Source organism: Microcaecilia unicolor, chromosome 1, assembly GCF_901765095.1.
Source record: "Microcaecilia unicolor chromosome 1, aMicUni1.1, whole genome shotgun sequence".
Taxonomy (NCBI): domain Eukaryota; kingdom Metazoa; phylum Chordata; class Amphibia; order Gymnophiona; family Siphonopidae; genus Microcaecilia; species Microcaecilia unicolor.
This window is the reverse complement of record NC_044031.1, coordinates 523,656,054-523,674,237: the sequence shown is the minus strand read 5'-3', so window position 1 is coordinate 523,674,237 and position 18,184 is coordinate 523,656,054. Positions and strand designations below refer to the sequence as shown.

Sequence of the window (18,184 nt, the reverse complement as noted above, 5' to 3'; positions counted from 1 at the left end):
GCAGCAGACTGAAAACCTATCTTATTGCTGTCTGTAGACAAGTTACTTCACCCTGGGAAGGACTAACAGAAAGAAAATTATCAAATAAGACCTAATTTCTCCTTCCATTACGTAGCTTCCTACTATTCTAGAACATATGGAATGTTCAAAAGCAATCCCCAAAACTGGCTTCCAAGCGCGCTGCAACATCCACCCTGTAGTGCTTGGCAAAGGTATGCAGTATCAACCATGGCACTGCCTTGCATATATCCACCAGAAACAGTAAGGCAGCCTCTGTCTTGTAGAATGAGCCTGCAAAGTCCAAAGAGCCTGCTTTCCCGCAAGCAAGCTAGCTGACTCGATAGTCTCCTTCAGTCATCTAGCAATTCTGGGCTTGAAAGCTATGAGGCCAAGCATCTGTTTACCAAAAAGGACAACAGTCTGTCCAATTTGCAAAATTCATTCATGACTTCCACATATCTAATGAGGACTACCCACATTGAGAAACTTCAAGGAAAAATACTGAGCCTTTTCTTCCTCTCTGCAAAAGGACGGAAGCTCCACAGATTGGTTGAGATGAAATGCTGATACCACTTTGGGAAGAAAGGAAGGAACCAAACACAGGAAGACAGTGTCCCCCCCCCCCCCTCCCCTCTGAAAAGTGAAGAAAGGGATCCCAACAAGAGCCTAAAACTCTGAAACCCTACGTGCCGACACAACAGCCGCCAAGAACGCTTTCTTAAGCATAAAATCTTTCAAGGAGGCCTTCCGGAGTGGCTCAAAAAGGAGGCTTCTGAAGAGCACAAAGAATTAAATTAAGGTTCCACTCTGGATATGGCATATGACTACTACTACTAATTTCTATAGCATAGATGTACACAGCGCTGTACACTGAAATGGAGGCCACAAACAACCCTCTTCCCGCAAGAATCAAATAATATCCGGGTGAGCCGCGAGAGAGGTTATCTGCAGTAAGATCCTGAAACAGGTCAAAGCCGCAACAAATTCTTTCTGAAGGTCCACCTGGAGAAATGCTAGGATGTGCACAATCCTAGAAAAAGAAGGGAGAAAGTCCACACTCAGAACACCAGCTTTCGAACATCCGCCACACCCTCACATATGCCATGCATGTAGAGCATTCTGAGCATGAAGCAAGATAACAATGATCAAATCAGAATAACCTTTTCATCTCGGAGACCTTTCAATGGTCAACCGCAAAACCAGAGGGGCACAGATCCTCCATGAGCACTGGACTTTGCTTCAGTAGGCCGTGTACCTGGGGAAAAAGACAGGGCCCCAACCAGCTGTCAAATCAGGTCCACGTACCACAGCTTCCACGGCCTATCCGGTCTATGAGAATTATTTGACCCCGATGCAAAGCGATCCTTTCCAACACGCAGCCTACCATGGCCACAAAGGGAACACAGTAAATGTGTCTCCAGCCAGAGCAGCAGTAGGGCATTGATACCCATTGAGCCCGGTTATTTGCGATGGCTGAAGAACTTGGGCACTTTGGCACCCCTTTCCCTCACCAACAAGTGCAGAAGTGCACAGCCCAATCGCTCCACTATCAGCTGAAAATCCTGGCTGCATAGTTCCCATTCTCCTGGGTCCAAGGAGTGCCTACTGAGAAAGTCTGCCTCCAAATTCAAAGACCCAGCGATGTGATCTGCTGACAAGCAGAGAAGATTTTTCTCTGCCCAACTCATGAGGGAGACCGCCATTGGACAGCTGCGGTGTTATGACTGGAGGAATATGAGCCCTTGTGCCCCGACTGAGCATGGCTAGGATGGAGTGACACCGCACTCGGTCAGGCAGCCAGACAACACCTAGCTTCACCTGGGGAGCGACCGCCATTCCCTGGGAGTTAAGCCCCCAGGTTCGGGCAGCCACCAGGACTTCTGGAACCGGTGAGGTTGCACGACCACTGACTAGACAGGCAGACAGACAGACACAGTCCAAAAGCCAGGTAAATCCGTAGGGCAGAGAGTAATCAAAAACAGTCCAAGGTCAAGGCAGGCAGCAAAACAAGCGAGGTCCGGGAAACAAGCTGAGGTCTGGAACACTGGAACTGAAGATAAGGAGCACCAGCGTGGACCTCAAACACAATTGAGGCCGAAGCAACGAAGGACTGGAGGCAGGGCTTTAAATAGTATAGAAATCAGTCTCAAACATGTGCAGCTGATCCAAGATGGCAGCAGAGAAGCACACCGCCCAAATATGGGCTTCCTTCCTGCAGCCGGCCAACCCCAATATGGCCGCCATAAGCTGAGATGCCCATCCCAAGATGGCCGACCTATCCTGGCGAAACACCACCAAGATAGCCGGCTATCTCTGCCGGACCGCGCCTCGCCGGCGACTCGGCCGCCGGCCTGGAACCAGGTGAGGAACATAACATGCGGGTCCCGTGTTTCTTGTTGATACAAGCCACTGTTGTCTCACTAAAAAGAAAGTCTCCGATGGGGGCCCCTGCCAGAAACAGACCAAAGTCACGTAAGGCATAACGTTCTGCCCTGAGCTCCAAGCACTTTATCAACCACCAAGACTCCTGTTCCCTGAGCCAGAAGGAAATTGTAATGAAATCCTCAACCCAACTTGCTGGCGTCAGTTGTCACCACCTCCCAATGTTTTATCGGAAAGAGAGCTCCACCACATTTCTGGGTGACAACCACCACTGCATACTCCATCTGGCAACCAAGGAAGATGAAGGTTGTACTTATGTGACACCGGAGGACCAGCAGCTGAGATAAGATTCTTGCCCACTTCCATTGCCACAGTCAGTGACCCCAGAATCTGGATGTAGTCCCAGATCCTGGGCCTGCTTTGACTGAGAAGATGAATCTGTTGAACCAGCTTTGACCTCCTGCTCTCCATGATAAAAATCCTCTCCTGTGCTGTATCAAATATAACACCCAGATGCTCCAGCGTCTGCAACAGAGTTAGTCTGCTCTTCTCGAAATTGATCACCCAACCCAATGACTGCAAAACATTGACAACTTTGGCAGTCGCCACTACGATGTCCAAATAGGATGACACACAAATGAGCCAGTTGTCGAGATATGGGTGATTCCCTGGCGCTGAAGCAATGCCACCACCACCCTAACCTTCATAAACATTTTTAGAGCCATGGCATGACTGAAAGGCAAAGCCTTGAACAGGAAGTGACAGCCCAGCACAGCAAAGTGTAGAAACCTCTGATGGAACGGCCATATGGGTACGAGGTTGAGGGTGGTAGATTGTAAGCTCTTTGAGCAGGGACTGTCTTTCTTCTATGTTTGTGCAGCGCTGCGTATGCCTTGTAGCGCTATAGAAATGCTAACTAGTAGTAGTAGTGGTAAGAAATTCTCCAACTTGAACTGAGGCTATGACTGCTCTTAGTGTCTCCATGCGAAAGCGGGACACTCAAAGGAAGCAGTTTAGACCTTTGAGATCTAAGGCCAAATAAGCTGCCTTCCTTCTTTGGGACAATGAAGTAGACGGAGTATCTGATTTGCCCAGGTTCAGCCTGGGGAACTGAACAATGGCCCGGACTGCCAGAAAATAATCTATGGTGGTCTGAATCTCAACCACCATGGTTCCGCTTCGACAAGGAGACTGCAAGAAGAGAGGAGCGACTAAGTGAGAGAACTCCAACTTATAATTTTCTGTATGATTATCATGAACCCAGTGATCTGACATAATTTTGGCCCAAACTCCTGAAGACGTTCTCCCACCAGAGGAAGAGAAGAGTGGACCAGCCTCGCATCAATGGATGCTCTAGCTGAGAGGAGGATTTCCTGTCCACATGAAAGAAAGACTGGCGTGGGCCCAGAGCGGAATTCCCAAGACGTATCCTCTCAGCGACAGCTTCAGGAGTATCCCACAAAGCTGGATTCAAGACAAGGTTGCGGCGATACTCAGAGAGCGTGATAAAAGGGTCAATGTCCGAAATGGGGTTTTCCACGATCCCGAGCAGCCGGACACGTTTTCTCTCAGCTGCTGCTTCAGGGGTCTTCTTCAAAACAGGATGAGACAAAAGTTTATGAAGCGTCATGGAAGGATCAAGAACAATGATGGAACTGGACCCCATCTGGGTGGGTGACCTTGCTGGGCTCATGGCCTTTGCAATCTATCAGGTTTTCAGGTTCAGAGCCCGCGGGGCCGGGCTCTGGAGCAAACGTGAGCCCTTGGGCTGCTGACGAGGAGCGACAGCAGCAGGCAAAACGCACCAACGCTGGGCAAGCACACCGGCACCAGCAGGGACTGCAGGCACCGCCCAGCGAGCCGGAACACACTGACTGGAATCCCCCTGGACTGGAGGACACAGGGCTGGAATCCCCCGGACTGGAGGACACAGGACTGGAACACACCGCACCGGAACACCCTGGACTGGTCCGTACAGCTTCACCTGTACTTAGCCACTGCCCCCAAGGGTTGAGCCCCTGGGTTTGAGTGGCCGGCAGGACTTACCGGATACTGGATGACACAGGGACCAGGACTAGAACAAGCTGGAAACAGCAGTACTCCTAAATCCTAAACTGACATAAGTGCTCCCAAGCCCTAACCAACAGAACTCCAAACAGAAGCCAACAAAAGTGTTCCTAACAATAAACCAACAAAAGGACTTCCTAAGCCCTATACTAACAGAAGTGCTACCAATAGCACCACTAGGAAAAGCAGGGGAGCCACAGGGAAAGAGCAGGGAACCTAAACACAAACTAGCACAGGTGCTCCTAAGCACCAAGCACAACAGCTCTACAACCCTAAACTAACTACGGTGCTCCTAAGCACCAAACTACCAGCAGAGCTCCTAGCACTAAAAGGGAAAGCAGGGGAGCCACAAGGGAAAAGCAGGGAAGCTAACACAGATCAAAAGTGCACACTGCACTACCACTAACCTGGACCTAAAGCAAACAACTAAGCAAACGTTGCAAAGGCCCTGAAGGAAAGAACACCACTTCCTTATCAAGGCCCTGCCTGCTGTAGTCACCACTACCAAACACAGGCAGGCAGCATACTGAAACAGAGCTAGAGCTAACTCAGGCTTAACCCCCACAGCTGCAGTATAGCAGAGCAATTAGAGCCACGCTGGAAGCAACCAGCACACAGAAGCAGCTAGCTCAGGTAACACACACAGCTGCAGTATAGTAAAGCAATTAGGGACATGCTGCTGGAAGCAGCCAGCACAGAGAGACAGAGCTAGCTCAGAAAGGACAGACTGAAGAAACAGAAGCCAGCTAAGAAGCTGACCACCAGAAATAAGGTAAGTTTGAGAGGGGTTCTGACCACAATCATGACAGTTGCTAGGCTGTATAGAGAGAGGTGTGACCAGCAGAAGAAAGGAGCTGTTGATGCCCCTGTACAAGTCGTTGGTGAGTCCCCACCTGGAGTACTGTGTTCAGTTTTGGAGGCCGTATCTTGCTAAGGATGTAAAAAGAATTGAAGCGGTGCAAAGAAAAGCTACAAAAATGGTATGGGATTTGCGTTACAAGACGTATGAGGAGAGACTTGCTGACCTGAACATGTATACCCTGGAGGAAAGGAGAAACAGGGGTGATATGATACAAACGTTCAAATATTTGAAAGGTATTAATCCACAAACGAACCTTTTCCGTAGATGGGAAGGCGGTAGAACTAGAGGACATGAAATGAGATTGAAGGGGGGGAGACTCAAGAAAAATGTCGAAGTATTTTTTCACAGATAGAGTGGTGGATACTTGGAATGCCCTCTCGCGGGAGGTGGTGGTGATGAAAACAGTAATGGAATTCAAAAATGCGTGGGATAAACATAAAGGAATCCTGTTCAGAAGGAATGGATCCTCAGAAGCTTAGCGGAGATTGGGTGGTGGGAGGCGGGGCTAGTGGTTGGGAGGCAGGGCTAGTGCTGGGCAGACTTCTACGGTTGGTGCCCTGAAAATGGCAGATACAAATCAAGGTCAGGTATACACTTAAAGTAGCACATATGAGTTTATCTTGTTGGCAGACTGGATGGACCGTACAGGTCTTTCTCTGCCGTCATCTACTATGTATGTTATGTCGATGGACCTTGCTAACCGTTTCTTACACATCCTGCCGGACTCCCGGCATGCACACACTGCAACGCCCCAACACTAGCAGTTGGTCCCACAGCGGAACACCGCTTAACTGCCACCATGGGAATCGCCATTCATCCTGACTGTCTCCAGCATAGCACAACATGTCCCAAGCGGTGAGTCAGGATCCCTCCCCTGCACCAAGCAGAATTTGCAGCCCTCCAAGTGGTTCAGAGTCAAAATTTTGTCGGACTTAACACTGACGGTTGCTCCCCCCAAACTCTCAGTCTCCACAGGAAACAGGAGAGAGGTGAAGGGAGGGAAGAAGTAAACTTGCAGGGCACTACAGACATGGATCTGAAGACCTCCAGATATGACTCTGAAGACTCAAGTCACCTGCAAAGCTCAACTGGGGACCAGTTGACCAACTGGATCAGGAGCAAATCACTTAGAATCAGAGGTTGAAAAGTATGTCCATCCACCCACACAAGATAGAAATTACTGAGGACCTGGATGCCAAGACAGATATGTCTCAGCTCAGTTTTCCATTCTCTATTTCCACCTGCTGGTTGATGGGTACAACTATCCCACAGGTTCTGGAATAGTGGGAAGCTACGAAATGAAATGTAGATTTTCAGTGACCTTGGACAGGACCTACCTGAACATGCTGCTCAGTCTGAGCTTGGATTTGGCAAAAGTATTAACTAAAATCCAAATATGGACAGTAATAGCTGGCAAAAGAAAAAAAAAATCTGCTCTACACACTTAAATGAATATCTGTGTTTAAAATCTGGTCCAACTGAAAATCCCAAGCACATATGTTTGTATGCACCTTGAATTTAATACTTTAATAGTAAACAAAACAAAACAAAAACCCTGTCCTTATTGTCCCACAGTACAGTGTTTTACCTGTGTCCTAGCAGGTGTCTTTCCTTTTGTATCCACAGATAACTTGCTTTTATTATTAATTCGTGCTGCCTGCTCCTTGCAGAAATTAATGTGCCTTTCAGCAGCATTTTCATTGAACCTTCTCTGGCAAAATGGGCACTGAATATAATCTACAAAACAATAAAAAAGGAAGTGAACTATTTTTATATCACACACACACACACACAGATATATAGTAACAGGTGTTTTCTGTTGAGTGGGATTAATCAAGCATCCCAGTGGGTTGAGTGATCATATGGTGCCAGGAACAGTACTCCTAAAGTTCAGAACTAGTGTAAAATTCTGAGCATACATAGCCCTTCCTATGCACAGCAGACCTCAGTTATGCAACCCTCATGGAGGTGGGAGGAACTGCATATCTGATTGATCCTGCCATTTACAGAGAACCTCTGTTACAGGTAAGAGAATTTTACAACCTGCTTAATCGAAGGGGAAAAAATAATAAAAAATAAAAAAAAAAAACAATCAGGCACACAAATTGAGTGGCTCCCGGGCTTAGGAGTCATAATTAGCTCATCCATTATTGACAAGAATCCCAGTCAGATAATGATGTGAGAGTTGCATAGATCACAAAGACTGGTCAATCATATTGCTCAACCAAATGCACTATTAGATGGAGGATTAGTCCAAGCAGTAGTCTGAAGTAAAAATATGAAGCAAGGACCAAATACCTGCTTTGGCTATGGTGTCCAGTCAAGCCAATTTCAAAAGAGATATGGTAGTTGCAGTAGTTCATATCCGATAAGGGTTGACTTTAACAAATGAATACAGAAGGGTAGCCTACTTCGCCACTGTAATGCCACCTGTTGGCTTCACAGCAGACAAAAAGCTGCGTAAACTTTCCAAAGGATTCAGTTCTTTTAAGATGACAGCCCGACTGCAGTCTGGAGTGTGGAAGGATGTTGTTTGTATTGTTTAGGATAAAACATGGGCAGTACTATTTCTTCATTTAAATATAATAAATAGAAATAAAACAAGACAAAGAAAATACTATACCTTTTTTTTCCTGAATTTCTGATCCAAAGGGTTACCTTCAAAAGCTCATCATTTTTATTTTTTTTTTTCTTTGTCTTGTTTTATTTCTACTTATTACCTTTAAAAGTGGACTAACACAGCTACCCTACCACTTCATTTACAGAAAAAGGTGTGAAAACGTTTGGCAAGAATTTATAATGAGTATATAGCTCTACCTGTTATAATGTAAAATTGAGTGTTAAGGTTCATAAATGTTCAAGGCCTGTAGTTCACAGACTATTATAAAAAGTACCCACTACTATGGACCCCCATTAAGATGAGAGCACACTTGCTCACTTCTTTTATGAATGTCCAAAGATGTTTGCATTCTGGAAAGATATTTAGAAGATGAATAGCATTGGAAATATTCCTATACAGCTTAATTGTAAAATCTGGCCTGTTTAAAGATCAGTTTGACTTACTCACAAATATTGCTATATGTTCACTTTTTGTAGAGCTATGTTATGTGCTAATAAGTATGAAGATGTTTTTTTTTTTTGTTACATTTGTACCCCGCGCTTTCCCACTCATGGCAGGCTCAATGCGGCTTACATGGGGCAATGGAGGGTTAAGTGACTTGCCCAGAGTCACAAGGAGCTGCCTGTGCCTGAAGTGGGAATTGAACTCAGTTCCTCAGGACCAAAGTCCACCACCCTAACCACTAGGCCACTCCTCCACTCCATGTTGCAGTGGAGAAACAACTGTCTAAGTTGCTATATTAAGATATGGCAAACCTTTGATCAATACATGGAAAAGATCATATAGCCTTTTTTGGCAGGTCTCATCTTGTTTTCTAAGGCGTAGCATTTGAGAGGCTGCTTCAGTACTATGGTTGTATTATGTTTTTATTGGTGTTGAATTGTATAAATCAAAAGATTGCACAAAAAGAAAAGAGGTAACTGTTACTAGAAAAAAAGCATTCTCTAGGTTAGATACTTGTGACAGAAGATTTCATGGACTGAAAAGGTGGTTTTATGAGAGATGTAAAAAGGACATTGGGCCCCACTGTATAAACAGCTGTTGTATTAGTAGATCGACATGAAAGCGAATGCTACATACCTGTAGAGGGTATTCTCCGAGGACAGCAGGCTGATTGTTCTCACTGATGGGTGACGTCCACGGCAGCCCCTCCAATCGGAATCTTCACTAGCAAAGTCCTTTGCTAGTCCTCGCGCGCCCACGCGCACCGCGCATGCGCGGCCGTCTTCCCGCCCGAAACCGGCTCGAGCCGGCCAGTCCAGTATGTAGCAAGACAATACAAGGGAAGACACAACTCCAAAGGGGAGGCGGGCGGGTTTGTGAGAACAATCAGCCTGCTGTCCTCGGAGAATACCCTCTACAGGTATGTAGCATTCGCTTTCTCCGAGGACAAGCAGGCTGCTTGTTCTCACTGATGGGGTATCCCTAGCCCCCAGGCTCACTCAAAACAACAACCATGGTCAATTGGGCCTCGCAACGGCGAGGACATAACTGAGATTGACCTAAAAAATTTACCAACTAACTGAGAGTGCAGCCTGGAACAGAACAAACAGGGCCCTCGGGGGGTGGAGTTGGATCCTAAAGCCCAAACAGGTTCTGAAGAACTGACTGCCCGAACCGACTGTCGCGTCGGGTATCCTGCTGCAGGCAGTAATGAGATGTGAATGTGTGGACAGATGACCACGTCGCAGCTTTGCAAATTTCTTCAATAGAGGCTGACTTCAAGTGGGCTACCGACGCAGCCATGGCTCTAACATTATGAGCCGTGACATGACCCTCAAGAGCCAGCCCCGCCTGGGCGTAAGTGAAGGAAATGCAATCTGCTAGCCAATTGGATATGGTGCGTTTCCCCACAGCCACTCCCCTCCTATTGGGATCAAAAGAAACAAACAATTGGGCGGACTGTCTGTTGGGCTGTGTCCGCTCCAAATAGAAGGCCAATGCTCTCTTGCAGTCCAATGTGTGCAGCTGACGTTCAGCAGGGCAGGAATGAGGACGGGGAAAGAATGTTGGCAAGACAATTGACTGGTTCAGATGGAACTCCGACACGACCTTTGGCAAGAACTTAGGGTGAGTGCGGAGGACTACTCTGTTATGATGAAATTTGGTGTAAGGGGCCTGGGCTACCAGGGCCTGAAGCTCACTGACTCTACGAGCTGAAGTAACTGCCACCAAGAAAATGACCTTCCAGGTCAAGTACTTCAGATGGCAGGAATTCAGTGGCTCAAAAGGAGGTTTCATCAGCTGGGTGAGAACGACATTGAGATCCCATGACACTGTAGGAGGCTTGACAGGGGGCTTTGACAAAAGCAAACCTCTCATGAAGCGAACAACTAAAGGCTGTCCTGAGATCGGCTTACCTTCCACACGGTAATGGTATGCACTGATTGCACTAAGGTGAACCCTTACAGAGTTGGTCTTGAGACCAGACTCAGACAAGTGCAGAAGGTATTCAAGCAGGGTCTGTGTAGGACAAGAGCGAGGATCTAGGGCCTTGCTGTCACACCAGACGGCAAACCTCCTCCATAGAAAGAAGTAACTCCTCTTAGTGGAATCTTTCCTGGAAGCAAGCAAGACACGGGAGACACCCTCTGACAGACCCAAAGAGGCAAAGTCTACGCTCTCAACATCCAGGCCGTGAGAGCCAGGGACCGGAGGCTGGGATGCAGAAGAGCCCCTTCGTCCTGCGTGATGAGGGTCGGAAAACACTCCAATCTCCACGGTTCTTCGGAGGATAACTCCAGAAGAAGAGGGAACCAGATCTGACACGGCCAAAAAGAAGCAATCAGAAACATGGTGCCTCGGTCTTGCTTGAGTTTCAACAAAGTTTTCCCCACCAGAGGAATGGGAGGATAAGCATACAGCAGGCCCTCCCCCCAATTCAGGAGGAAGGCATCCGATGCCAGTCTGCCGGGGGCCTGAAGCCTGGAGCAGAAGAGATGCGAAGAGATCCACCAAGGGGGTGCCCCACGCTTGGAAGATCTGGCGCACCACTCGGGAGTTTAGCGACCACTCGTGAGGTTGCATAATCCTGCTCAGTCTGTCGGCCAGACTGTTGTTTACGCCTGCCAGATATGTGGCTTGGAGCCCCATGCCGTGACGGCGAGCCCAGAGCCACATGCTGACGGCTTCCTGACACAGGGGGCGAGATCCGGTGCCCCCCTGCTTGTTGACATAGTACATGGCAACCTGGTTGTCTGTCTGAATTTGGATAATTTGGTGGGACAGCCGATCTCTGAAAGCCTTCAGAGCGTTCCAGATCGCTAGCAACTCCAGGAGATTGATCTGTAGACCGCGTTCCTGGAGGGACCAGCTTCCTTGGGTGTGAAGCCCATCGACATGAGCTCCCCATCCCAGGAGAGACGCATCCGTGGTCAGCACTTTTTGTGGCTGAGGAATTTGGAAAGGACGTCCCAGAGTCAAATTGGACCAAATCGTCCACCAATACAGGGATTCGAGAAAACTCGTGGACAGGTGGACCACGTCTTCTAGATCCCCAGCAGCCTGAAACCACTGAGAAGCTAGGGTCCATTGAGCAGATCTCATGTGAAGGCGGGCCATGGGAGTCACATGAACTGTGGAGGCCATGTGGCCCAGCAATCTCAACATCTGCCGAGCTGTGATCTGCTGGGACGTTCGCACCCGCGAGACGAGGGACAACAAGTTGTTGGCTCTCGTCTCTGGGAGATAGGCGCGAGCCGTCCGAGAATCCAGCAGAGCTCCTATGAATTCGAGTCTCTGTGCTGGGAGAAGATGGGACTTTGGGTAATTTATCACAAACCCCAGTAGCTCCAGGAGGCGAATAGTCATCTGCATGGACTGCAGGGCTCCTGCCTCGGACGTATTCTTCACCAGCCAATCGTCGAGATATGGGAACACGTGCACCCCCAGCCTGCGAAGTGCCGCTGCTACTACAGCCAGGCACTTTGTGAACACCCTGGGCGCAGAGGCGAGCCCAAAGGGTAGCACACAGTACTGGAAGTGACGTGTGCCCAGCTGAAATCGCAGATACTGTCTGTGAGCTGGCAGTATCGGGATGTGTGTGTAGGCATCCTTCAAGTCCAGAGAGCATAGCCAATCGTTTTCCTGAATCATGGGAAGTAGGGTGCCCAGGGAAAGCATCCTGAACTTTTCTTTGACCAGATATTTGTTCAGGGCCCTTAGGTCTAGGATGGGACGCATCCCCCCTGTTTTCTTTTCCACAAGGAAGTACCTGGAATAGAATCCCAGCCCTTCTTGCCCGGATGGCACGGGCTCAACCGCATTGGCGCTGAGAAGGGCGGAGAGTTCCTCTGCAAGTACCTGCTTGTGCTGGAAGCTGTAAGACTGAGCTCCCGGTGGACAATTTGGAGGTTTTGAGGCCAAATTGAGGGTGTATCCTTGCCGGACTATTTGCAGAACCCACTGATCGGAGGTTATGAGAGGCCACCTTTGGTGAAAAGCTTTCAACCTCCCTCCGACTGGCAGGTCGCCCGGCACTGACACTTGGATGTCGGCTATGCTCTGCTGGAGCCAGTCAAAAGCTCGCCCCTTGCTTTTGCTGGGGAGCCGCGGGGCCTTGCTGAGGCGCACGCTGCTGACGAGAGCGAGCGCGCTGGGGCTTAGCCTGGGCCGCAGGCTGTCGAGAAGGAGGATTGTACCTACGCTTGCCAGAAGAGTAGGGAACAGTCCTCCTTCCCCAAAAAAATCTTCTACCTGTAGAGGTAGATGCTGAAGGCTGCCGGCGGGAGAACTTGTCGAATGCGGTATCCCGCTGGTGGAGATGCTCTACCACCTGCTCGACCTTCTCTCCAAAAATATTGTCCGCACGGCAAGGCGAGTCCGCAATCCGCTGCTGGAGTCTGTTCTCCAGGTCGGAGGCACGCAGCCATGAGAGCCTGCGCATCACCACACCTTGAGCAGCGGCCCTGGACGCAACATCAAAGGTGTCATACACCCCTCTGGCCAGGAATTTTCTGCACGCCTTCAGCTGCCTGACCACCTCCTGAAAAGGCTTGGCTTGCTCAGGGGGGAGAGCATCAACCAAGCCCGCCAACTGCCGCACATTATTCCGCATGTGTATGCTCGTGTAGAGCTGGTAAGACTGGATTTTGGCCACGAGCATAGAGGAATGGTAGGCCTTCCTCCCAAAGGAGTCTAAGGTTCTAGAGTCTTTGCCCGGGGGCGCCGAAGCATGCTCCCTAGAACTCTTAGCCTTCTTTAGGGCCAGATCCACAACTCCAGAGTCGTTAGGCAACTGAGTGCGCATCAGCTCTGGGTCCCCATGGATCCGGTACTGGGACTCGATCTTCTTGGGGATGTGGGGATTACTTAGTGGCTTGGTCCAGTTCGCAAGCAATGTCTTTTTCAGGACATGGTGCAAGGGAACAGTGGACGCTTCCTTAGGTGGAGAAGGATAGTCCAGGAGCTCAAACATTTCAGCCCTGGGCTCGTCCTCCACAACCACCGGGAAGGGGATGGCCGTAGACATCTCCCGGACAAAGGAAGCAAAAGACAGACTCTCGGGAGGAGAAAGCTGTCTCTCAGGAGAGTGAGTGGGATCGGAAGGAAGACCCTCAGACTCCTCGTCAGAGAAATATCTGGGGTCTTCTTCCTCTTCCCACGAGGCCTCACCCTCGGTGTCAGACACAAGTTCACGGACCTGTGTCTGCAACCTCGCCCGGCTCGACTCCATGGAGCCACGTCCACGATGGGGGCGTCGAGAGGTAGACTCCCTCGCCCGCATCGGCGAAGCTCCCTCCGCCGACGTAGTCGGGGAGCCCTCCTGGGAGGTGGCCGCAGTCGGCACCGCGTGACGTCGGGGACCTCACCCCGGGCGATGGGCCAGCCGGCGCCACGCTCGACGGTACCGGAGGCGCAAGCACCGCCGGTACCGGAGGGGTAGGGCGCAACAGCTCTCCCAGAATCTCTGGGAGAACGGCCCGGAGGCTCTCGTTCAGAGCGGCTGCAGAGAAAGGCATGGAGGCCGATGCAGGCGTCGACGTCAGAACCTGTTCCGGGCGTGGAGGCTGTTCCGGACTGTCCAGAGTGGAGAGCATCGACACCTCCTGAACAGAGGGTGAGCGGTCCTCTCGGTGCCGATGCCTGCTGGGTGCCGACTCCCTCGGCGACCCAGAGCTCTCGGTGCCGACGCGGGGAGGAGACCGGTGTCGATGCTTCTTCGACTTCTTCCGAAGCATGTCACCGGAGCTCCCCGGCACCGACGAGGAGGACGTAGAATCCATCCGTCGCTTCCTCGAGGCCGAGGTCGAAGCAGGTCGATCCCGGGGGGGCTGTACCGCAGGAGCCCTCAGGGTAGGGGGAGACCCACCCGAAGGCTCACCGCCACCAGCAGGGGAAAGGACAGTCCTCACCTGCACTCCTGACGATGCACCACCGTCCGACGACATCAGCAGACGAGGTCCCGGTACCACCGACGCCGATGCAGCTATCCGATGTCTCGGCGCTGATGCAAAGGGCCGATGCCTCGATGCACTGGCGGCCGAGGATGAAGGTCTGGACGCTGACGACGTCGATGCACTCGATGACCCCGGTGCCGATGAAGAGCCCGAGAACAAAACGTTCCACTGGGCCAATCTCGCTACCTGAGTCCGCCTTTGTAACAGGGAACACAGGCTACAATTCTGAGGACGGTGCTCGGCCCCCAGACACTGAAGACACGAAGAGTGTCTATCAGTGAGCGAGATTACCCGGGCGCACTGGGTGCACTTCTTGAAGCCGCTGGAAGGCTTCGATGTCATGGGCGGAAAAATCACGCCGGCGAAATCAAAATCCGAAATGACGAATTTGAGCACCAAAACTTTGAGGGAGAAAAAATCTCGACCGAGGCCGAAAAGAGGCCTACCCCGACGACGAAAGAAAACTTACCGGGGCAAAGACTGGAAGTACGGGAAGGGGCAAACGAAACCCAAGGGGGTTTGCGGAGCACTTTCCGAACGAATTTAAACCTTTTCCGAAGAAAAAACACGTCGATTTGAACAACAGACGCGCGAGGTCGACTCTCCGGGGCAAAAACACAGCCGTACCGAGTGCGGACGAAAGAAGACTGGCCGGCTCGAGCCGGTTTCGGGCGGGAAGACGGCCGCGCATGCGCGGTGCGCGCGGGCGCGCGAGGACTAGCAAAGGACTTTGCTAGTGAAGATTCCGATTGGAGGGGCTGCCGTGGACGTCACCCATCAGTGAGAACAAGCAGCCTGCTTGTCCTCGGAGAAGCAGCCTTCATGAATCCAGAAGAGAATGGATACTGGGAATTTGAATGTCTTGATAAAGCTGTCAGCAGCCAGTTATCAAAATATGGAAAATCAGATGGCCTAATTTGTGTAGATAAGTTACTACAACCACCAGACATTTGGTAAATACCCTGGGGGTCAAGAAAAGTCAACATGGAAGTTTTCTAGTACTAGTAACAGCTGATTCCAGAATGAAGTGAAGATACATCTTGCAGAAGGGATGAACTGGAATGGATGTACTCATCCTTGAAGTTCAGTAAACGTATCTAATTGCCCTTTGTCAAATAGGAGAAAATGGAGATGGTGTGTCTATTCTGAACTTTTTTACCCAGGAACCGGTTGACATCTGAGGTTTAAAGGTCAGACGTAGTCTTCTAGTCTTTTGAGTAACGAGGACACACTAGAAACAGAATCCCTAACTCCTTTCCTGGACCAAAACAGGTTCTATTATACTGGTCTGCAGAAATTGTACTACTTCGTGAAGCAGAAAAGCATGTGCTTAATGAAGTTGGGACCACATCCAAAAGTAGTTGGGAGGAACTAATAGAAATCTGACACAGGAACCAGATTTTACAGTGTCATGTACCTGGGAATTTGTTACTTTCTAAAATTCCTTCAGAAAAAATTGCACTCAACCCCCCACATGTAGGGTAGGATGAGTACTAATGGCAAAACTAACATTCGTACAGTGCAATCAATAGAAGGAGGATGCTTAAGTTACACAATTCGGCTGTACAGCGGTAAGTTGACTTGGTCTGTTACAATTGCCTAGAAAAGAGAGTACAATTAGGTCTTACAGTAAAAAGATCTATACTAAGATGAGCTCACTTACCTAGATGATGTAGCCTCTGGGGCTACAGCAGAGAGAAGCTGTAATGTGGTACAATGAACTTTGATAGTATCCATTGTCTGTCACAAGGAGCACATTGTCAGTGGAAGAGCATCTGCTAATTTAGTACCTACACCTTTCCACCACCCAGAGATATGAAGCAAAGCAAGTCTGAAAGCAATGGAATAGGTTGACATTTTAGAAAGGGTGTTTAATATATCACAAGCTTAACAGATAAGATGGGTTTCACACATCTGCCTCAGGAAAACAACCACTAGTTCAGATTGAACTTTTAATCCAGTCTGTCCCTCCAAGCACAGTAGCAGTCTTTGAAGACTGGTATGCATATATTGCATCATGTACAAACATGACTCCATGGAACACTTGCTCAAGTTGTCTATCAATCTGGGGTCTTCATCAGGAGGTAGACTGAAATATTCCCCGTGTCTTACTTTTTTCACCGCTAACAAAACTATAACAGAAGCACGAGACAGCTGTACTTTGCTGAATCCTGGAGCTGGTTGTACTTTGCATTTCAAACTCAACTTGTTAAGAAATGTGCCAAGTAGAAACGGAGATGGCTGCCCATGGACGCCCAAGTACAGAGATTGCCATTGTGGTCTTTAGAGCTTCTATGCATTTTAAAAAACAAAATATCTGACTAGGTTCCAACACCCATTGTTACGGGAAAAAGAACCTCACCGAACAATCATCAGACAAGAGGTATCTTCATAAGGAGATTCCTTTTCAGCAGATGTATCAGCAAAGAATTCTCCACATCAGTGGCAAATTTCTCTGGGATGTACTTTATCAGACTTGATCTCTCACCTCACCAGATAGCTTGAGGTTAGTTACAATAAAACAATCAAGATACCGAACTTTCAACAATTATCATACTGGCATGTTAATTATATAAACACCCTAATCAAGATACCCATTGTAGTCTTAACCAGAATAATCCTCCAGGCCACTTTGGTGATTCACCAATGTCGAGGAAGTAGGAGGAACAAAAAATATAAATGTCTCCATTTGTGCAGATGTAATGCCACTAGACTGATGTCTGTGCTGCAGCCTGGTCCTGAAATTATTACACCTAGAAATCCCAGCAGTAGTTATTAATGTCCTTGAACATCTACTGCCATAATGAATGTAGTTTTGCCAGTAGAGGAATTGACAGGAAGGGACTCATCTGCCATCATTTCTAGCATTGAAGTGGATTCCAAAGGTTTTCCCTCTGCAGGTTGAATGGAATATCACCATGCAGAAAAGTCTGTGCCACAGTTGGTGAGTTTGACAACATATGAACAAACAGAAGAAACACTGCAATCTGTCTTCAGATGGAAAAATTGACTTGAACTGTTTCCAAAGGTGTTCCAGTGAAGGAAAGACTCTTGGTAGCAGGATAGACTTGTCAACATCTTTGAGGTCCCTCAGAAATTAAGCAGGATTAAAGCTTTGCTCTTCGCGAGATGAGCAGGTACAAGAATAGGGCCAATTGTCAAGTGCAGTGGAGTAGTGGCCTAGTGGTTAGTGTGGTGGACTTTGGTCCTGGGTTTGATTCCCACTGCAGGCACAGGCAGCTCCTTGTGACTCTGGGCAAGTCACTTAACCCTCCATTGCCCCAGGTACAAATAAGTACCTGTATATAATATGTAAGCTGCATTGAACCTGCTATGAGTGGGAAAGCGCGGGGTACAAATGTAACAAAAAAAAAAAGACTTGAAAAAACAAGCAGACCCTGTCTACAAAAATGGGCTGCTACTACTACCATTAGACAACTTATGAAAACAGGGTACTGAGGAAAGGCTGGAAAAAAACATTTTACTGCTAATGATCTGTCTGTAGAACAAATTGAAGATATTGCTGGTAAATGGGATGGATGGAAATATCAGCTTAAGCATCCTTGAGATCTAGCAAACATGGTCAATCGCTTTTGGTTAAATAGGGAAGAGTGGTAGTTTTCTGGAGGAAAAAGTTGAGATTCCAGAGAACCATGTTGAACTTTTTTGGAGGAAAAGGTTGAGATGCCTGAGAACCAGACGGTCATAGTCTGCTCAACTTCTTCAGGTTGAGTATGTATCTGGAACAGAACCCTTAATTCTTCTCTAGAGATAGAACACGCTCCATTATGTTGGCTTTGAGAACATGGCTGCCATAATCCTTAACAAGTTGTGTATTAAGACTGCAAAGGATAG

The 18,184-nt window shown here is 48.8% G+C and overlaps 1 protein-coding gene across 2 annotated transcripts in view; it reads right to left on the bottom strand.

Moving 5' to 3' along the window:
• ZC2HC1A (zinc finger C2HC-type containing 1A) overlaps positions 1–18,184 on the bottom strand; it is a 245,098-nt gene that overhangs the window by 162,762 nt on the left and 64,152 nt on the right. For both annotated transcript variants that reach the window (XM_030215727.1, XM_030215736.1), the window contains exon 5: positions 6,900–7,048. In XM_030215727.1, coding sequence (XP_030071587.1) covers positions 6,900–7,048 — 149 coding nt within the window. The remainder of the gene's footprint in view (positions 1–6,899; positions 7,049–18,184) is intronic.